This window comes from Python bivittatus, unplaced genomic scaffold (genome assembly GCF_059951505.1).
Source record: "Python bivittatus isolate LINGU-HERP-01145 unplaced genomic scaffold, Pbiv_v1 ctg000100_np1212, whole genome shotgun sequence".
Lineage (NCBI taxonomy): Eukaryota > Metazoa > Chordata > Lepidosauria > Squamata > Pythonidae > Python > Python bivittatus.
Window position 1 is genome coordinate 4572179 of NW_028277038.1, and position 21823 is coordinate 4594001.

At 44.7% G+C, this 21823-nt stretch overlaps 1 protein-coding gene across 10 annotated transcripts in view; it reads left to right on the forward strand.

Moving 5' to 3' along the window:
* The window catches only part of EP400 (E1A binding protein p400), a 56184-nt gene that overhangs the window by 12342 nt on the left and 22019 nt on the right, over positions 1–21823 (forward strand). For 6 of the 10 annotated variants that reach the window (XM_088135309.1, XM_088135308.1, XM_088135310.1 and 3 more), the window contains 23 exons: positions 108–514; positions 924–1229; positions 1906–2091; positions 3329–3469; positions 4114–4192; positions 5071–5123; positions 6225–6282; positions 7252–7341; positions 8674–8775; positions 9607–9800; positions 10562–10739; positions 11187–11323; positions 12206–12375; positions 12628–12802; positions 12930–13066; positions 13265–13451; positions 13864–14030; positions 14433–14587; positions 15961–16254; positions 17911–18075; positions 19038–19202; positions 20379–20470; positions 21083–21369. In XM_088135309.1, coding sequence (XP_087991435.1) covers positions 108–514; positions 924–1229; positions 1906–2091; positions 3329–3469; positions 4114–4192; positions 5071–5123; positions 6225–6282; positions 7252–7341; positions 8674–8775; positions 9607–9800; positions 10562–10739; positions 11187–11323; positions 12206–12375; positions 12628–12802; positions 12930–13066; positions 13265–13451; positions 13864–14030; positions 14433–14587; positions 15961–16254; positions 17911–18075; positions 19038–19202; positions 20379–20470; positions 21083–21369 — 3925 coding nt within the window. The remainder of the gene's footprint in view (positions 1–107; positions 515–923; positions 1230–1905; positions 2092–3328; positions 3470–4113; positions 4193–5070; positions 5124–6224; positions 6283–7251; positions 7342–8673; positions 8776–9606; positions 9801–10561; positions 10740–11186; positions 11324–12205; positions 12376–12627; positions 12803–12929; positions 13067–13264; positions 13452–13863; positions 14031–14432; positions 14588–15960; positions 16255–17910; positions 18076–19037; positions 19203–20378; positions 20471–21082; positions 21370–21823) is intronic. The other 4 variants (XM_025165343.2, XM_088135311.1, XM_088135314.1 and 1 more) reach the window with 4 other exon arrangements.

The following is a 21823-nucleotide window of genomic DNA, read 5'->3' on the forward strand; positions in this document are numbered from 1 at the left end:
CAAGTAAGTATGAAGATGAACTTTCTATGTCCTCCCCATGCTCTGGCGTGCTACCAGTATAGGTTTTTGACCTCCGCCACCTTCATTTTTCTTCCCTTGCTTTGCAGGTGGAATGCCCCCCACCCCTCAAACCGTGCAGCTGACGGGACAGAAGCAGAACCAGCAGCAGTATGACCCCTCCAAAGGCCCTCCGGTGCAGAACGCGGCCAGCCTCCACACCCCTCCCCCTCAGCTGCCAGGGAGACTGCAGCCAGCCAACGTGCCCATCACCTCTCTTCCGCCCGCGCTGCAGCTTGCACCGCAGACAACTCAGACGAGCGACCCTCCGGTGCAACAAGCTGCCATTCACGTGAAGGCCCAGCCCCAAAGCGTTTCCGTCACCGCTGCTGCAGCGGCTGCTGTGTCACATGGCCAGATTCAGGCACCAGCTCAGCCGCAAGCGCAGCCCACAGCGCATGTGCCGGGGCAGATGACATCCCAGGTGGTGCCCTCTCAGACTCCATCCCAGCAGCAGGTACATCGGCGCAGTTAACTGGCGCTGTAGTCATCGTCGAAAGTCTGTTCCAAAGAGTGGAAATCCCTTTTGCTAACTCCCTTTCTTAAAGATAGAAATACGAGTTACCCCGTTAATGATAAATCCATATTCAAGCGGGCTCACTTTATTTTTATTTTTATTTTTTTATTATTTTTATTCATGTTTTTTAGATAGCTCATTGTGTTCAAAAACTAACTGAGGCATGCGTTGTCAGCTGTTCACATCCATGGCCAGAGCAGTAATGCTTCCTTTCAGCAAGGGTGGATTTGGATAATTTATTTTCTGTTTGACTGGTACTCTAAGGCAGAATATCAACATATTATCATGTATCCCTTGAAGCTGTTTGTTCTTCTGATCTTGTATCCAAATTTGTGTGTGTCCTTTGCAGATCACAACTCTGGCCCGGCCCTCATCCGACTCCAACCAAAACTCCCAGCGTCTTTCAGCAAATGTGATTCCTCCTACCTCAAACAACCCACCGACGTCTGTCTCCAACCCTGCCCCGCAAGCTACGCACTCAACCCAACCCAACCGGTCCTCACCAGGAACAAATAAATCAGCCTCTCCCGTTGCCTCCAAACCGCCAGGGTTGGCAGTGGCAGCAGCACCCAAAACCCAGAACACAGCACAGAACACCACAGCAGCCCTGCCCCAGGATAGTGCGCACGAGAAGTTGGCTGAGCAAGTTAAGTTGGTGAGAGTTTCCCTTTCCCATCTGATGCCAGAACAACACACTAGTGGTGTGCAAAATGTTTTGAATTTGAAGCTTTTGAGGCAGGAGTCTCTGTTTCGAGTTGAAAGAGCTGTGCTGACCTTGTTGGGAGGGTTCTGACCCTGTTCCGTGGCATTAGTACCATTCTGGAACAGTCTGGTCTGAAGCGTACAGGTCTTTGTTTTTATTTTAAAAACATGAATTAGCATATGATACAATCTGGATTTTTTCCCCTTACTTTCTGCGGTGGTTCCAGAATTGTCTGCCTTACTACTAGCAGTAGTGAACCAGAAGCACAATGTGATAGTTTTGTTGACTGTCACCCAACTACCCTGCATTTATGCAAAATAAAACCAGAGGTAGTTTTCTACACTGAGGTCTTTTGGGGCAGGTGGGAACATGAGCTTCCTGAACTCGCTACCTCCTGGTTTTCATCTTCATTAACTGATAAGTAGCTGTTTGTAAACTGTCCTGCCATTTTATTCAATAGCCTGAAAGATGATATTCGTGTTCCAGATTTAGGGTTTGAGCCGGCGTAGGCTCCTTGAGTATGTGTGCTCCGTAATGACTGCTCTGACTAAAGCTGCCTGCGTCTTTTGATGTCGCTGGAAGCCCTTGCCAGCGGCTCACTATTCTTGCTTGTTTGCTTTCAATAAAGGAAAACCAAGTCCACCAGCGGATAGCGGAGCTGAGAAAGGAAGGCTTGTGGTCTCTGAGACGACTGCCCAAACTTCAGGAGGCTCCCAGGCCCAAATCTCAATGGGATTATCTCCTGGAGGAGATGCAGTGGATGGCAACCGATTTTGCCCAAGAAAGAAGGTGGAAGATGGCCACCGCAAAGAAGGTCTTGATGGTGGTTCTTTGTCATTCCTTAGCCAAGTCCAGAATGAGGAAGCATGAAACAAACCAGGCCCTGACTTGCTTTGATTGCAATACCATAGTTTTCTGGGTCAGACATAAGGGAGACTAGTTAATAGGCCGTGAAGTGTTGAATCGTGGCACACCAAAGTGGGAGGCGTTGGTGTGAGAGGGAGCGGGAGGGTGCAAGGTTTGTATGCATCACCAGCTAACCCGAGATGTATTGATTTGTAGCTAAGTCAGGACACGTATTATGGCATGAGCTTTCATGGTTAGAACAGTGCTTTATCAGCTGTTACTGTCGATGTAAACATGCCCATTTGTGCATTTTATTCCATGCACATGTTGTTCAAATACATACAATGTGTGGATTGATTGATTGATTGATTGGTTAATTGATTGATTGATTGGTTGATTGAATTTGTATGCTGCCCATCTCCCCCAGTGGGTGACTCATAAAAAAATAATAATATATAAATATATACATAAATAAACAAACTTTATTCAGTTTATTCCCAGTCTTTCTGTTCAGGCGAATAGTCAAGAGAACGAACGCAAAACAAGTATTAGTATTCAGCTTAATATTTTAAAACTAAATACTGGTAATAGTTTAAAAGCTTTATGAGAAGATATATATCTTTATAGGTTTTCTAAATTTGTAAAGACGCCTCTTTTATCCTTGTATACCTTAACTACTGATGTGATGGGATAATATCCTTGGGGAGAAGGAAAAGTAGGGCTTAAAATGATGGAGCTGGTCTACGCTAATCCCTAAAAGTTTGGAAAAATGTTTATTGATGGGGGAATGCTCCCATTACAAAACTTTTGACTCCTCCCTTCAAGTAGCATAGTGGATTTGAAGATACATGACTAAGAATAAACAAGCTTTCCCAACCTGATACTTTTAGATATATTGCTATTGCAATTCCCAGAATCCCTTAGCTAGCAACGGTCATGGGAGCTGCGGAATTCTGGGAATTAAAGTTCAGGCAGCTGGAAGGTGCTGGTCTGAAGGAAGCTGCAGTAGACAGTTCGGGGTTTGATAAATCTATTATATATGGGAGCTTCCTAAAAGTTAGATAATTAGGAACTCTTGTCTTCATGAATTGCACAAAGTAGCTGGCTTTTTCATAGGGAAAAAGTAGCTGTAAAAGCCAGAGCTGTAATAAATTGGGCAGAAGACCTCACTGTCTAGTGAACTGTCTTTTCAAATTTTTTATTAGATGGTCAGGACAGTGGCCCGCTACCATGAAGAGAAGCACCTCAACACAGTGAGGGCCAAGAAGGAGGAGAGGACCAAGCTAAGGCGCATTGCTGCTACAATTGCCAGACAAATAGAATATTTCTGGTCTAATATTGAACAGGTAATACTTCTCTTTCTTCGCCAGTCGGTTTTGACACGCTTGAGCTGGAAAAAAACATTCCCCGGGACGATATTCTGTTGACCTGGATGAATTTGGCTCCTAAGGAGGGTTAAACAGCAGCTCACATTTTGTGATGCCCCTGTCTGTCCGTGTCAGTCCAGAAAACTGCACGTAGCTTTGACATTCAAATTCTCAGTTTCTCTGGTGTGTGGGTCCGACGGTTGCTGTGAGTTTTGACTAAGAGGCATTTCACACCAAGCTATTGCAGTTCCCTTGTTCAGCAGTAAGGGAAAATCAGTCTGTATCTACTCAGGGACATGTTGTCTTCCCTCATTAGGCATTGTCAGTGTACCCTAGGCAGACACAGTGATAACGGGGCTAAATTTCGCTGAGAATGGTGAAAAACAGAACATAGGTTACCTGGGTTTGGGACTATCCCCTCCTCTCATTAGGAGATTCTTTCTAAGGTGAATAAAGCTCCTCTCCACACACATACCTCTCACCCGGGTGCCTCTGCCTAGGACCACTCTATTCAGTCTCCCTCGCAGGCTTGTCCTTGTGCCACGTAGGCCACGTAAAGCGAATGTTATAATCATCATGATGAATAAGTGAGGCTATAAATGTCTTTCTGGTCTGTCTTTTAGGTGGTAGAAATAAAGCTGCAGATTGAATTTCAGGAGAAAAGGAGGAAAGCATTAAATTTAAAGAGACGTTCAAGGAAAGGTAGTTTTTCTGGCTGCTGTCTTTTGCTGCAAATGAGGTGGCAATATTACAGACGAGGAAACCCATTCTTGCTCAGAGTTACAATGTCTTTTAAAACAACTCTTTTAAAATCGTCAGATTCTGCTGGGCTGAAATGTTCCTGGTGTCCCTTCATCCTAGCTTATTATTATTTAATTTCTAGGCTAATTTAAGTATTTCATTAATTATTGGGTATGATTCTAAAAGGGGAGCTAGACTCTTTGGGTTTCATTTTTTAAACTCAGCCTGAAACCTGTTAAGAATTAGTGCAATGAGCAAACACTAATGTACTGTGCTTAAAATGCCTGGTCCCCATGCTATGTTCTGAACTAATGAGTTCAAATTGATTTTCAGAAAGCTATTGGGTGGCTTTCAAGCTGGCTTCATAACAAAAGACTCCACCATTTTGATTGTGTCAAGAGCAACTATTTAGCCACTGTGGTTGCATGTAATGCCCAGCCATTGTTTGTAGGCGGTAGATTGCAATAATCAAATGAAGATGGGACTGTGTATGTCCAAAAATGTTCATATAATGCTCAGTCATGAGTTGCTGCAAACTCTGAATTGGACCTTTAACTTCATTTCACATGAACCAAGAAAAAAACTGTTATAATCTGGAACTTGTATTTGACATCTGTGATACCCAGGCTGTGTGCTGTCATATTATCTATCATTGCAAACAGTTATTCTGTCTCTTCTGGCCTCTCCAAAACCTTTGTCCAAGCCTGTTTACTGTGTGGGAATATGTAACGTTAACTTTTCACTGGGTTTATTTTCTTGCTTCTGGCTGAATTTGGATGCTAGGCTAACATACATGGTTGAGTGACTTAGAAGGTGCATAAAAGCTAACCATTTTGCAGGTAAAGATACAAGACATTTAGAGGATATTCTTCTGGAAAAAGAAAACAGTTTGGTAAGGGACTCTTCTTCCCATCTCCATGTTGGTAATTCTGGATGTATTGTATGTTTTTCTATTATTAGAAATATAGTTTCTCAGGAAGTCCTGCCAGTAGATAGCTTTCTCACGTATAAGGAATATTTCTCACATATAAGGAATATAGTGGAAAGTTGGGGAGCTGTACTGGGCAGCCTGGTGTATAATACAAAGCCATTCTTTGTTGGCTTCCACTGATAACATTTGAGGAAGGAACCTGCTTTACACCAGGCTAGCCTATATGTCGATCTCTTTCGGTAATGTCTGCTCTGGTTGGCAGATACTTTTCATGGACCCTGGTAGTCCTTTCCCATCTTCTGCACAATCCTAGGGCTATTGGCCCTGTTCTGTTTCTCCTTTGAGGAAATGAATCCATCTGGATGACTGCAAAGTGCTCTACATGGGGCCGCCCTTGAAGAGCATTCAGAAGCTTCAGCTGGAGCAGAATGCAGCTGCAATGGTCGTAAATGATGTTGGATATTTGACACATGTAACACCACTACTTCATGAGCTGCAGTGGTTGCCAGTATGTTTCTGGGTGCAATTCAAGCTGTTGGCGGTCACCTTTAAAGCCCTTCATGGCTTGAGACCAGGTTACCTGAAGGACCATCTTTTCCCAGTTGTTTCTACCTGTCCAATCCAGTCCGGGTCCTGTCAGCCAAGGAATGTCATGTGGCAGGGACTAGGAGGCATGACTTCTCTGCCATAACCCCTGCCCTCTGGAACATTCTCCCTCCAGAGATTAGGATGGCCCCAACCCTACTGGCCTTTCGTAAGGCCTTGAAGACCTGGTTATGTGCCTGGGCCTGGGGCCCCGAATGTGTTAAGGGCCCCGTTTCCTGGTTACATTAACATCTCTGGTTATAGTTTTTCTCAGCTGCTACATATATTTATTTTCATATTGTCTTTGTACTTGATTTTATGATCATTCGCCATCCAAAGTCACTTGTTTGAGATGGGTGGCCATAGCAATTGAATAAATAAAATAAATAAAATTAACAGGAAATCATGCATTTGATGAAAGGGGTAGGGAGAACACTTTTAAGACAGATGTGCAATATTTATATATTCCTTTTGTAGGGTTCATGGTCCTCTAGAAGAAAGAGGAAGGCAAGCACATCTCTAACAGATGATGAAGGTTGGTCATGTGCTGTCTCCTGTTCCATTCTTTTAATCTCAGCTACTAGCATTGCTCCATCAGTATGGTGGAAGATGTGAAACTTGGAAGAAAACAGTACAGTATGAACTGCTCCCGTTTGGGATTCTGTTTTATTTTCCCTCCCTTACAGTTTTCTGTTTTCATCCCCCTCAAGAGTCAGGCAGAATTCTGTGACTAAGCCTGCTCAATTCTAGCGTGGCTGGTTTAGTTCTTCCCTTCCAGTTTTGTGTTTTGTAAATTGTGGGATTTAGTAATACTTGGGCTTGGAATCGGCCATTCTAGATACATAAAGGTGGCCCTCATCAAACTGAGTGCACTATTTACTATATATGATACAGCTAAATCTGTATGTGTGACAGAAAAATCAAGTAGGCTGGACTGTACCCCTTGAGTCTGTGGGATTTCAATGCACATGCTGTATCAGAAGGAAAGAAGCAGAGCCAAACAAGAAACAGTCCAGAAATAGTCACCCTAATATATTTGCTGCTTTCCGTTTATAAAAAGGGCATTGTTTAATTTTTAACTCGAAAAATGCAAGGTTGTATCCTAAGTATCAGCTTGAATTGGTGCCTCTGCAGATCCCACTGGAGTTTCTAAAATAATTTTCTCCATGCTAATGGCCTTCTAGATGTAAAAATTACAGCCAACCCATTGTGGTAATAGTCTAAGCGGTATAGTATGATATGAAATGATATGAAAATAAGAAATTACTAAAATTTAGATCAATATTCATTAGCATATTAGACTTTAAGGGAGAACACTGCAATGCCCACCTACCCAGAAGTGATGCTCTATTAAATGGTTGGCTTGGAGAACATAGGAGAAGTGTGTGTATGCATATCTATATTCTATTTGCATAGAAGTCCCCATAGGCAAATAGAATATTCTGGCATATGCATATTCCTTCCTCTCTTTGGCTTGACCTGTGGCCCTGACATTTCCTTGTAGTGGAAGATGAAGAAGAAACAATTGAAGAGCAGGAAGCTAAGGAAGGGAATGTCAACCATCAGATGGAGCTGTCCACGTTGGCCAAGGAAGGTGAGTGCAAGGGCTTCTGCATAGCCTTCCGTAGGGCATTGCAAAATACAAGTAGTCCTTGGTTAACAACCACTTGTTCAGCAACCGTTTGAAGTTATGACGGTGCTGAACGAATGGTGGTTATGACTAGTTCTCGAAGTTCCGGGCGTCCCAGGACCCCTAGGGTGACGATCCAGGCACTTGGCAATCGGCTCACACTCACAATGGTTGCAGCGTCCCACATCGTGTGATCGGAATTTGTGACCTTCCCTGCCAGCTTCCCACCTGTCTGCTGGCCTGCTTGCAAACCTCCTGGAACTTGCAGCTTCTTGCCAGCTTCCCCACTGACTTTGGGTGTTGGAAGCTGGCGGGAAGTTGTGAGGAAGTGCTCGCTTAATGACCCATGATCCTTGCTTAACGACGGCAACGGGGACTGCAGGGATTGCCTTCACTGCGGTCACCTGACATCACGCTTTACGACCGCATCACTTAGTGACAGAAATTCAGGTTCCAGTTTGCCCTTGTAGCTCGAGGACTTCCTGTATATTCCTCTTCTTCTAGGTATTCTTACTTTTCACTCTGCCTTAATCTCAAAATTATTACTTAACACTGTTTGCTTTAAAAAAAAAAAAAGATTTATTCAGAGCATGTTGTGTTGTTATAGAGTGCCAGATTATGATTATGGCATGCCATTTTTGCAGTTCTGCTCTGTTACCTTTTGGAGCACCCAGTGTATTCCAGATGCTTTTCTCATTTCTGTGTCAGAATGTGGAAAAAATAAGAATGGCCCCACATGTTAGTTGTGAGGGATGCCCATAGAGATGAGAACCCACCACCCACCAGAGATACTCTTCTGGCTAAGGAAGGTTGTATTGTCACATCTCTCTTTAAGCACTGATGAGAAAAGTGCTCAGAAAGCTTGCAAGGGCCTGACTTGCTTGGGGTCCTCAGTTGTGAAGGTGCTAAAGGAAATGAGTAGTGTTAAGGAATGGCTGATCAATTCTCCCTTCAGATGAGAAGATGCCCTCTGGATGAACGATCTCCCTGGTCGGTCAGGAGCCTTCCGTGTTCTGTTCTGTGGTGAGCCGATAGATCTGATCTTATCTAGAAAGGCGAATCTGTGCTCCAGAACTTAATACCTTCAAAAATGGCCCTGCATTTTCTTCCCCAAAACACTCTGAATGGAACTTTGAGGATAGGAAGGTGAAAAGTTTGCTGGGTGTTGGGTTGAAAGGGTCCTTGTTGAAAAGACATGTTTCTTGCTAAGCAGCTTCCACCTACCTCGGCTTTTAGAGCTGAATCAAAGCTGGAATCTCATGTTCCTTCTCTTTTTTTCCCCAATCTTTTTCGTAGCTGAGCTGCCTTTAGATGATTTGATGAAGATGTATGAAGGTGCCTTTGCAGAGAACTTTCACTGGCCCCAGCCAAAGCCGGAAGAAGAGACTAGTGAAGAAGGTATATTCTGGCAGAGTTTCCTGTCCAAATGCTTTTATAGTAGATACCAATTTGAACAGAGAGTGGCAGATTTTTTTAGATTTATGGAACTCATCCACACTAATATAATGCTTGGCATTTATATGGAATTTTGAGATGTTCAAGGGGTATTATCTAACACTAATTAAAACAATCCCTCCCAAGGTAGCCCAGATCTATTCTCTCCTCGCTCCACCTTTGTGACTTGGAGAGCAGGGGACTAAAGATGACTGAGAGTGGCTTATGTGGAGGCCATCAAATGGCAAAATTATACTTTTGACCTGGAGACTTCTGGCTTCCAAAATTCCCATGTGTCGTTCATGCCTCATCATCAAAGTTTTTCAGAGTATGGTGGATTTTTCAGCTTTGGTGTGATGCAGGCTTGCTTACGGTTACCTGTAAGTTATGTTTAAGTGGGAGTTTTGTTTCTAAGCCTAATTTGGTGATGGGCTATATTGTGTACCAATGGAAAAGATTGCCTCTGAGTAGTCTGCGTTTGGAGTGGTGCATCATTTTGACCAGAGGCCCCACATACGTACATTTGTGTATAATTAAGAGTAAAATCTCACAAGATCACCATATTTGATAATTTTATATTCGCCGGCTGTTTTTAAATAAAAGGTTCAGTTTTAGGATTCTGCTGGCAGCCTCTAGAAATATTAGAGGTGCCTTTTTGCGGATCAGTTGTTTCCGATTGCTTCGTCTTGCCTCCCCCGCCGTGGGCGTGAAGGCTTGCCACAGGAGGTCAGCCTATCAAATATTTCTCCACGAGTCCCACTTGTGCCAAGTGTTTTCAATTTATTCTTTGTTTAGAAATGGAAGACCGCCCAGCCGAAAGGGAAATCCTTCAAAAGGAGGTGATCTTGATTGACTCCCTCCTCAGCATCGAACAGTACAAAGGGGCCGAGAGAGTGATGCCCGGCAAGAAACATGGGCGAGATATAGCAGAAGTGGCAGCTGCGGCAGAAACCCTCTTGCCAAAAGGCAGTGCCCGGATCACAACCGCGGTAAATATCTCTGTGTGTATTTATATTTACAGGTAGTCCCCGGGTTAAGAACGCCTGGTTTACAGACATCCCATGGTTAAGAACGGAGCCTATGGTAGCAAAATTCGAGTTAAATACACAATGGTTTGAGTTAATTACACAATACTACCCATACAGTATTATACAATAATACTGTTCTGGCTTACATACAAATTTGACTTAAGGACAGACATTGGAAACGGAACTTGTTCTTAAACTGGGGTCTGTCTGTATTTCACTGGTGGTATATGTTGAACTGTATCCAAAGATTATTTTCTACAAGCGCAGAAGGGGAGGTTTGTTTATTTATTTATTTATTTATTAAATTCCTCACCTGCCCATCTCCCCCCAATGGGGGAACTCTGGACAACTCACACCGAACATTAAAAAGATAAATATATATAAATACATAAAACATCAGTTTAAAAGCATTTCTAAAAAAAGGGGAAGGAGAGTCCAAGAAAATGAAAAACCTGAGGCTGAAGACAGAAGGCCTCTATGGGGCTAGCCATCCCCATGCTTGAGATATTCCCTCCCCACCCCAGGCCAAGGTTCCTTTCACTTGCAAAAACTAAGAGAAAGGATAAGGGCGGGGGGGGGGAGCCTGTATCAGTCTGTAGAAAGGAAGCAGAGTTACCATTTTACTGTGAAGTTCTTTATAAATTGTACAGTGAATTAATGAAGGAGCAGCTGAAGGTCATGGAGAAGAAGAAATGTTGGGTTTACACGTATTCTTCTTGCAGGTCAAATATAACACCCCTCCCCTCTTATACGGCTCCCTTCGAGAATATCAGAAGATTGGCTTGGATTGGTTGGCCAAGTTGTACAAGAAGAACCTGAACGGCATCTTGGCTGACGAAGCTGGCCTTGGGAAAACTGTGCAGATCATTGCCTTCTTTGCACACCTGGCATGTAATGAGGGTAAGCCAATCGTGCTATCCTCCCTTGCTCTGACCCGTCGGTTGCATAAAGGTAGTGGGAGTCAGGTAGTATAACTAGTCTTAATGAGCATCTAGTTCATCATACTAGAGTGCTCTGTAATTTGATAGATACAATCTGCCACATACTAACCTTTATGCTCCCCTATACCCATCTAATGCTCCTACCCCTCCTTTTAGATACATACTTTCTGTTTCATATCTTTTAGCTTTCTATATATAGACTTTGATGTGTTTTCTATGCTTTCTAATTGACTCTACCCCATCCTCCGTATGCTGGCCTTTCATCATAATAAAGAGTTGAGTTGAGTTGAGTTGAGTTGAGTTGAGTTGAGTTGAGTTGAGTTGAGTTGAGTTGAGTCAGACGGTGAATGAGCGGCTTCCGTGCAGAGATTGATTCTTGGCACCTCTTCTTTTGCTTCCTTTTCAGGGGACTGGGGTCCTCACCTTGTTGTCGTCCGAAGTTGTAACATCCTAAAATGGGAGCTTGAGCTCAAACGTTGGTGCCCTGGGCTGAAACTCCTGCTCTACATTGGTAGCCAGCGAGAATTAAGAATGAAAAGACAGGTAGGCCGTTTTATTAGTTCGTATCTGTTGGCAGGATTACTGCGATTTTGGTTTATAAGTTCAGCTTTTGCTCCAGTTCTCCAACCAAGTGTTTTCAGCATCATCTACTTGGTCGTGAGCTGAGCTAGGCTGTCTCATACTGACTGGATTCATAAGTCATGCTAAACCCTGAGGTGTCTGACTTGGGTTGGCTGGATTCATACAGCTCAGGTTGCAAACCCATTAAAAACCATGAGGGTTGGGTTTTCTTAAGCCATGGTTTGTTGAAGGAATTGTGATTGACTGAGTTCATGCATCGCACAGAAATACACGCCAGGGTTTAATAAGCCACAGCGCCTGGGTTTGCACTGAGCCAAGCCACCCCCCCCAAAAGGCCTCCACTACCCTTTCTTGGTGGAGCCTAGGAGCCAGCAGAAAACACTGCAAAAATCCTTTGACCATGTCAAAGCTTAAACCTTGGAAAGGAAGAGATACTGAGATCTAATAGGTATTTGGTGAAACCGTCTGCATTTCCTCGTGGCAGTTTAGAACAGAATATCGAATTGCAGCAATTTATTAGGCGTTGGCTGTAAACTGTAGCTGATATGAGAAAAGGTCATCGCATTCGGTCCTAAACTGAATGCTTCATCATGAAAAAGCATAGAAGCCTACTTGTTCTTCTGGAAGTAGATACCAAACGTTTTCTGGAAGGTTGTGTGCCTCACATGGAAGAAAATAGAGGAGTGGGGTACAGGAGAGCATACCTGCAACTTGTTTTAAAATGCACGAGTTAATAGAGGTGTAGATTCCAGGACCGGTTCTCTAAATCTTTGTTTACTTTGCCTCCCACCCCCCCGAGTTTGTTTGTTTGTTTGTTTGTTTATTTATTTATTTATTTTGCAGGAGTGGATGGAACCCAACAGTTTTAATGTGTGCATCACCTCCTACAAGCAGCTCTTCAAAGGCCACCAAGCATTCATGAAGATGCGATGGAAGTACCTCATTGTGGATGAGATGCAGCAGATTAAGAACATGACCGAAAAACACTGGGAGGCGCTTTTCCATCTTCGCAGGTCTGGACCCTCTCAAAATGCGCCTTTTCTCTGCTGTCTCCCATTTAGGGGTACTTAGTCGTTGGTTCTTGTTATGTAAGCTAGCCCCTGGTGATCTTCATTGGTTTGAGCCTTGTTTGGGACAAGGATCCAAATTCAGCTCTCTTTGGGTTATGTTCTGCTGCCGTTTCTCAAAAGAAGCTAAGGAGTATACATCTGTGTAACGTATAATGTAACGTGTAACGGTCACTATGCCACCGTCTCTCTCTGTAGTCAGTACCGCTTACTCCTGATCGATACCCCTCTGCACAACACCTTGATGGAATTGTGGACCATGGTGCACTTCCTGATTCCAGGAATCTCCAAAGCATATCTAGATTTCCCAGTAAAAGCTGCCAATGAGGAAAATCAAGACTACTGCCATAAGCTGGTCATCAGACTCCACAGAGTGAGTCACTCAGGCCCTGGGTTTGAATCGGGTATGGGGCTGTCCTAGTCTCACTTTATTAATATGATTTAACTATGATTATATTAATAGCAAATTCCTCTCTCTCCCTTCAACCTCCCCACCCCAGATGATCCAGCCATTTATTTTGCGCAGATCAAAAAGGGACGTAGAAAAACAGCTGACGAAGAAATATGAACACGTGCTCAAGTGCCGACTTTCAAACAGACAGAAAGTGATGTATGAAGATGTCATACTCCAGCCGGGGTATGGATTCTGTGTGGAACATTAAATCATTGTCTGGATGGAAGATCATCGTGCTTTACATGAGCAGCTTCCATCTTGCGCAGGAAGGGCAGATACGGCTAATGTGAAGTCTTGGCAACGAGGCGCTGATCTCAGGGATGTCCCACAATTAATTGCTTTAGTTTTGACGCCCTGCTTTCTTTCCTTTTCCTTTGGCAGGACCCAAGATGCTCTTAAAAGTGGGCATTTTGTCAGCGTTCTTCACGTCCTGATGCAACTGCAGAAGATCTGTAACCATCCGGATCTGATAAACCCTCGGCTGTCCAGTTCGTCTTACGTTTCGGAGGTGTTGCAGTACACAACTGCCTCACTGGCCTTAAAAGCACTTGAAAACAACCTATGGAAGGTGAGTTGAACAGTGGATTTGCAAAATACCCTGTTGGGTGAAGGAGAGAGGGAATATTTTCAACTTGTCATTCCGAATTTTATCTTGGTGCCACAACGGGTAAGAATTCCCAACCTATCTTAAGGGTACCAGCTTCCTGAGAGTTCAGGGGCCTGGTCCACAAAGCAAACGCTAAGCCATCCTATGGCTTGGTTTTGGCTTAGCCCGTTGAGCAAAATCTTGTCATTGGGTTTTATAATCCATTGTTAAAATCCATCTAGGATTTTAAGCAGACATCTCCCAAACTGCGTAAATATTTCTGACGTTTACAATGTTGTGTGTGTGTGAGAGAGAGAGAAAGAAATGAAATGGACTAAATAAAATTACAACAGGAACCCAGATTCACTTTTTTTTCCTCTTTGTCGCCCTGTAGGTTGCAGACTTGAGTCTCTTTGACTTGATTGGGCTTGAGAATAAAATGACGCGGTATGAATCGCAAGTGGTGCCCAAGCACAAAATAACCCGGAAGCTTATTGAAGAGATTTACGCCTCTCCGCTGCCACCTCCCAGGCCGAACCCCGTAAAGCTGAAGCCAAACAGGTAACCCCATCACATTGGTGCCCCTGATTCGCCCAGCCATACCTTTTGCTGGACTGTCGGCCCTGTTAAGTTTTTGATGGCCACAGTCCAAAGGTGGGTGGAGGCCGGGGCACAATTTTAGAGTGGAATTCAAGGGCTTGGAGGAGGGAAGTAGGAGCTTCAAACCCCCCCAAGGCTTAGGGCACCCCCATCGTGCCCCCCCCATCTAAATATTCCTGCTGAGGGCATAAAAGGGTGCTGACAGCTTAGGATGTGAGAACCCAAATCCATGACCTCGGTTGCAAAGACAGCTCCTCAAGTTTTTGTATGGCCGGAAGGAGGCTCTGAAATAATTCTGCTTGGTTTTGCCCTTTACTTGGTGTGCTTCGTGGAAAATCATAACAGCACCCAACCCTGTTTTAGGTTGTTTCAACCTGTCCAGTATGGACAAAAGCCAGAAGGCAGGATGGTGTCCTTTCCCAGCACCCAAGTGCAACGTGCGACATGCGCGGCTACCGTTGCTCAACAGGCCCATGTCCGAGGAAGATCCCCCATGACTACGGTATCTGCAAACCAAGGTAAGAGAGGTGACGTCACTCCGGCTTCCTTCTAAGCCTCTGAACGCCCATTACCACAGATGAGGGCTGGTTCCCCTCCATGTTCCCCCTCCTCCCTCCCGTCCTCCCAGTGACAACCAGTCCTTTGAATTAAATTGGCCTTCCTGAATTATTCAGGTTCAACCTCCCCACCACCCAAGCCAGAATTCCTGCACATCTGGATGAAATCCAGGCCAGGCAGGGTGTAGAAATCTTGAGTCGTCCACCTGGGATTGTGGTAAAGGCCCAGGCCTTGCCTGACCTTCTACCCAGCTCGGCTGGATGCAGTTGCTCTGTTTTCCTGAATGTGCCCTGAACTGTCTCCTGGAAGCCTAGAAGCAGGGTCCTGAACATGTAAAGCACCCTCCTGGTTTTCGGTGGGTGCCTTCACTGAGTTGCAAGGCAGGATGCGCTTGTTCAGTCCAAAGTGGGCAGAGATGTTTCTGGAAATTTTGATGGATTCCTCTCTGAAGAGCTGATTTTAAGCCCTCCTGCCCCCTCCTTCTTTTTTTCTTCTTCTTTTGGTTCGAAACTTCCGAGAGGGAATAAAAAGGGCAACAGCCAGTTGTAATGCTCCTTCTGGAGTCGGTCCAGGCGAGGGACTTGGGGCTTGAATGCTTTTCTGCATCAAAAGGTCGCTGTTGGTCCGAAGAAAATTAATCACAGCCTGTTCACTGACATTCTGGGAGAATCTCAGTTTTGATTGCCCTAGGAGAAACCAAGTGTGCTTTTTCTGAAAATCTGGAATGGAGGGTATGAAAGTGTTCAAGCGAGACGTCGTCTCAGCTGTATTTTCATCGTCTTTTTTTTTTTTTCCTGAATGTTTCAGCTTGAGTGGAAAGCGAGTGTTTTCAGGCAATGAGTTTGAGGGCTCTGTGTGTGTGTGCGCGCGGGTATTTGGTCTCAGATTCAGTGGGTGGTTAGGATGGGCACAACAAAGCTGTTTCTTCAGGGCACCTGTGTTTTTATACGACAGCGGCTGCCCTTTGATACAGTTTGAGAACTTCCCGTTGGAAAGCGTTCAAGGCCTTTGAAGCAAAGAGCTGGCAAACCAGTCTGGCCCACTAAAGCTATGCAGCCAAAGTTGTGTGCGCACATGTGTGCGTGTGCTTGCCGTCAGGCTTAACCAAAGCACAGAGTTACGATCTCAATGCCATGAGCATTTAAGCTCCCAAATGTCTCTGGATTTTTTCTTTCTTTTTTTTTTTAAGGCCGCATGTCTGTACTTAGGCCACAACGTTTAAAACTGTATCATTTATTTTTTTTAAAAAAAGATCTCCATTGCTCTAACCCTTTAAACGCAAAGAAAAGGACCGACTCTAACCGCTTGCACCCCCCGACCTTATTGATTGCAGCCGCCGCCGTCTCCTCTGCTGCAGCCGCACCTCAGTTGCAGACAGCCCCGTCTTCCTCCAGTGCTCCTCCACCTCCTCCTCCTCCTCTTCCTCTTCCTCCTCCAAGACATCAGCCAGCAATGACCTTCACCACAGCAACTAGCCCAGCCCATCCTGTGAAACTGCGGGGCCAGGCTAGCACCCAAGGCCTCCAGCTAGGGCAGGCCCACCCACCGGCCCCCTCCCACACCATCCAACAGAGTGTCCTGCCTCAGAGGCTCGTGTTGACCTCTCAGGCACAGGCCCGGTTACCTAGTAAGTGCCCCTCTGTCCCTGCTTCCCAGATTTCTCCCACTTCTCTCTCTCTCTCTCTCTCTTCTTCTTCTTCTTCTTTTTTCCAAAACTTCCCTGAGGTTAAGTTATTAGGCACCCTAAAATGTGTACAGGATGAGAGATATATATACATAGATATATGTATGTATTTTTGGATGGTGGCTTGGTTTGGTTCTTCCCCCTCCCTTCTCCTCTTTGGAGTTGCCTTGCTCACCCTTTTACGTTGCTTATTTGACAAAGAGTTGTGTTTTGTTTTCAAAGGTGCAACATTTAGATAAGAAAAAACAACTCCAAAAATTGCTGTGAAACATACATTAGCGGTGTCAACTTAATCTCCTCGTTTCTGCATGTTCCTTCTCTTGGCCAGACTTTCTTTGAACCTGGAAACTTTTTTTCTTTTTTTCTTTTTTCTTTTTTTTGGGGGAAAGAAAAAGATTTCCTCTTCCTAATTTAATTCTTCCTTTTTTGAAAACACTAACCACATCCCGCTAAAGAATGCCCCGCTCGTGTGGAGGCGCGCTGCGTAAGTGCTAGAGAAGAATGGGAAGCTGGGCTAGGAAGAGGCTAAGGTGGTTTATTTCAGATTGTAGATGCGCTATTAGCACATCTAGAGACTGGAGCACTGATGTACTAATGTTTCAATCCCTGGAGGGAATCCACTGCCTTTGTAAAAGCTAAATATTTCATGCTCACCTCCAGAACTTGGGAGATTTGAAGCTTTGGAGGCACTGAAGCATAGACGAGGGTTTTCAGGCATTAATAATACTGATTTTTCCCAGTTGACCTGAAATGATTTTATGGAAGAAGCTTTTAGCTTCTTGTGAGCAGAACCTAAACTTCACGTTTACATTGCAAGAGCAGGGTGACAAAACATATATATATATATATATATATATATATATGTCCCTTCCAACTAATAAACCTTAAATCCTTAATCAGATGGTGTTTGTGAAAGACATCTTCTGTGCACTGTAAAATACATTCACCGAATCAGTGTTGTTTTGGCTACGGCTATATAAACTTACAGGCCCACCGCACAAAATTAACGATTGCTAATTGGACAATTCAAATCAATTTGGAAAAGTAAGCCCTTTTGAATCATTCATCAATGGGATTTGGAGGTCTAATGAATCTGCTTCAAACTCATCCCCAAACCCAAACTTTGCAACACCCTAAAAAAATAACCCTTCCAGTTAAGTTATTAACTATGCCCCGTGCATTGCTAATCCCTGTAACCCTTTTAGCCTCTCTGGATCTTTGTTATATTTTGCTTTTGAAAAGGCAGTAGAGGTCTGACCTTAATGACTTTTCTGCTCTCTCTGAAGTGTCACATGAGTTTTTCCAGGTCACGCTTGTTACCTGTGAAAGTGGAAGGATTTCTGCCCTCTCTCTGCCCTATCATCAACCGTTCTGCATTGAAAGAAACCAAGCAAATGCAATTTGTCCACCAAAGCAGTACCTGTGGAACTTCTGAATGACACTTCCCCCCTCTCCCCACCACCACCTCTGCATTCTGTACATTTCTGCATGTGGGCGATGTCAGTTTTACTAACCAAAATGAGAGGAAAAGGGGGATGCCTGGGAGATGGCCCACTCAGCCTCCCCTTTTTCATGGGTGCTTCCACCCCTCTCCCCCAGGTGGTGAAGTGGTCAAAATAGCCCAGCTGGCTTCCATTGCAGGGGCACAGGGCCGGATCACGCAGCCAGAGACGCCAGTGACGCTCCAGTTTCAGGGGAACAAATTCACTCTGTCTCACAGCCAACTCCGCCAGCTGACCGCAGGACAGCCACTGCAACTGCAAGGTGGGCAGCTTTCAAGAACGACTCATCAGGGCTTTCCCATCCCTGGGATTTTCTTGTTTGGGATTGGGGCTGCTGATCCACCCGTACTTTGGACGCATTTTGGATTTTGCACAGTCCTCTGTGTGTAGGCGTTAAGGACAATTATACATCTAACTAGCCTGGATCACTCCTGTTAGGCAGACCTGTTGAGAGCAACAGAAACCAGCCTTCTTTAAGCCCTCCCAAGGAATCTGTGGGTTGTTTAACTGTAGTCAGATCCTCCTGTATTGAGCCTCTGTTGGTTTCATTTCAGGTTTATATGAGACACGCAGAGAGATACAAAGGGAGGAATTGGACATAGCATCCATTTACTCCTTATCTCTGCTGAGTGCAGGTTGTTTTTATTTAAACGTAAATTCCTTGGTCAGATCCCCCCCCTCCCCAGTAAAGATAGGAGGGAAAGTCTTGGTGAGTTGAGGGACGTGGACAAGACGTGGACAAGTGGCAAAACACGCATCCCAACTTCAGGATGCAAACTCTTCCTCTTACGTTTGTGCTTCGTTGGGTTGGTGTCATCATGGCTGGCCGCAGATCCTCTGAATGAATTTGCAAAAAGGAAAGCCACCAAACTGCTCCCAAGCTCATTTTTGAGGTCACAGGAGCAAAGGTGACTCCAGTCCCTCTGATAGCCTGGGCCTTGGTTTTAAATTGGCTTTCTCAGAATCAGTTTATTAATTTGGAAAGGAGTTTCTTTCCATCTCAGGAGCCCATCTCCAGATTGTGGATTTTTCCCCTTAAAGTTTGTTTACTGGATTTGAATTGATGCAGCCTTCTTCCCTGTGTCTTGTACTGTGAATCTCATAAATCCAAGACAGCTTCGTTCTTCCGTTCTTCACATAAGATGTGATGTAAGAAATCAGCGGGATGGTCTTCCTTAAAAGGACAGTCGGTGACGTCTTCTGCCTTAAATTTCTACCCACCAGGCAGCGTCCTGCAAATTGTTTCGGCTCCTGGGCCCCAATATCTCAGGCCTCAGGGCCCTGTGGTGGTGCAGACAGTGCCTCAGGCTGGGGCTGTTCAAAATGCTCTGAACGCACTAGGGAATCAGCATCCAGTGGGTTTGCAGACTTCGGCAGGAACACAGCCAGGTAAGGATCTTCCTTTGCGTCTGTCTTATCTATTTCATTCCTATATTGCTGTTGCACTCAGAGCATTAACAAGAGAACAACGGAACCCGAGTTATCAATAAAGCCACTGCAGTGGAACCAGCGACGCTGACGAACAATAAATGGGAACATTCAAACTTTTTTAAAATGCCCATTATAAAGCTTTGGTCCCTAAGGCAGTGCCCATTGGCAAGAAGGCCCCTCTGCAGACGTTCTTGGCTCTGGGAGACGTCTTTGACCTTTCGACTTTTGTGTGGGTGGCTTTAATTTTTCAAAGCCTGGGAAGCTGGCCTGTGACAGTCTCAGCCTCTGACATCCCCTTTATTTCCAAGAACGCTTGTAGGCTCTGAGCAGGTCCCAGAGGTATTTCTGAAAATGAAAATGGGGAGTGGCTTCCTTTGGGGAAATCTGTTAGATTTGTTTGGAAGGAAAAGACAAAGGGAAGGTGGAGGCACAGTACAAAAGTAGCTGCCTTGGAGACACTTCATTCGGTCAAGGTTTCCTCCTGCCCCCTGGGGCCATTGCACGGAGATGTCTCTGCCCTACCTTGGAAGAGGAAGAAAACCAGGGGTTCAGCCGTGCCCTTTGTGCTGGATTCCTACAAGACTTATTGCAAGACATAGCAGGAAATAAAAATTCAGAGTGGCTTCTAAGAGTGGGTGAAATTGGTACAGCCAGTGATTTTGGATTTAGGGGATTTGGGGAGATGTGGCTTGTGTTGTTACATCTACTTCCTGCAAATCAGACGGCAGTTATGTAAGAGATTCTGATGTTTCTCTTTGCCCGCCCCCTCTTTAAAACAAGGTGTCCCTCTTCAGTAAGGCCACGAAAATCACTAGCAGGCATTTCACCCATAAATCAGGCAGCAGAGAACCAGAGCAGAGGCTCCCTTCTCTTCCAGGCCCTTTGATGAGTAAAGCCCAAGGCTGAAGGAGGTGTGCAGGGTCTCTCCTCTACCTCTTCACTTACCTGGGTGAAATTTCTAATCTCCTTTGGTGGCTAGTAAGTAGTTAAATGCAAGGGTGCCCTTGATTGCCAGGGCATGGAATATGAATGCCACCAATGACCTCAAAAGCCTGATTCAGAGCAGTCATATCCTGTGTGAAGTAATTTATAAGAGCGTTCTTGAGCTGTGTCAACACTTGATTTATGTTTAAGTGTGTGTTCCAGGAAGAATTCTGGGTGCTAATTTAGCATCGGGGGACTCTGCTTCATCATTAAAATCTGGCATTCATGGAGGACACTCACAGGTACATGCACTGCAAAATTAACTTCTCTTTTAAATCCTTTCTGGAACTAAAAGGCTATATTGCATGCAACATTTTGTTTTCTTTTTTCATCCGTGGCCTTTTGAAAACCTTTTTTCTCTCTTTAGCACTATCGTTCTTCTCTTCCTTCGAGTTGGAGCTGTGTATTTTAAATTATGGGGGGGGGGGAGCTACACTTTAATTATTTTTGATGTAAGTGAGGCTTAAGAAGAAAAAATCCATCAGAGATGCATGACAGCAAATCACAGCACCTGGGGAAGTTTGTTGGAATTATTATTGTTATTGTTGAACAAGCACTATAGAAAACACTATCTGTGAAGACCACCTCCCCCCATTGAAAATGGGGGGGGGGGGGTTAATGCAGTTATAATCATTGAAAAAACAAAAAAAGAATGTTCCTGTAGGATTGGATACTTGCAACTGTATATAGAAGGCCACCCTATGTATCCTCATTTGGAGTTAAAAAATGTTTGCAATTAAATTTAGGATTGTACCAGCAGGCAGCTGTAGAATACTGTCTTTATCCTTCTATTTTTAGAGTATTAATGAGCTTTGGGACCACTGTTGGAATAATTGTTTTTGTCTTCTACAAAGGAGTCGTTTGAGGAAAAAAACAGGCTTCTGAAAGAGCGTTTAGACAGGATCTTTTCTTGCAATGAACGTCGTTGCTCCAGAGCACCAGTGTATGGAAAGGACCTTCGTAGAATTTGTTCTCTGGTGGGCAACTCTAACACAGCCCCTCAGTTTTCCACTGCAGCCAGCAAATGGAGCTGGGCTGGTTTTGTAAACTGCTGCCTTTCCAAAGATCGCCAGGAGCCTCTCCGAGGGCTGACATGGATGCTGGAACAGCAACAGGAATCTTTGAGGGACACCATCAATAGGTGATTCCGAGCTTCACGCATGGCTCGAACTTCCTCCTAACAATTCTTCTAGGGCTTATCCAAGTGTGTTTGTGGAATTGTGTAAGCTCCAGATGGTTGTCTAGTTAATATTTTTAGGGGTTCCTGAGGCAACTGATTTGAGCCCCAGATGATTATAGTTGGAAGGCTAGGTATATTTTCCCCAGTCTCTGCTACTGAAGAGCTGCATATGATCGTAAGGTACCAAAAATCCATCTTCTCCATCGTCCGTTCCTATGCAACCAGCCAGCCGGTTCTAGAGCAGGTGGGGAGCTTCAGCCGTCCAGACGTTGCTGAACTCCAAATCCCATGTTTGACCTGCCTGTGTACTGTCTGGTCTTAGTGCCTTGCTCAGAATTGGGGATTCTTTGCAGCTGAGCTTTGAGCTCATCTCCAGCTTGATGTGCCCATCTCCTTTCAGCATGCTCTTCTCCTC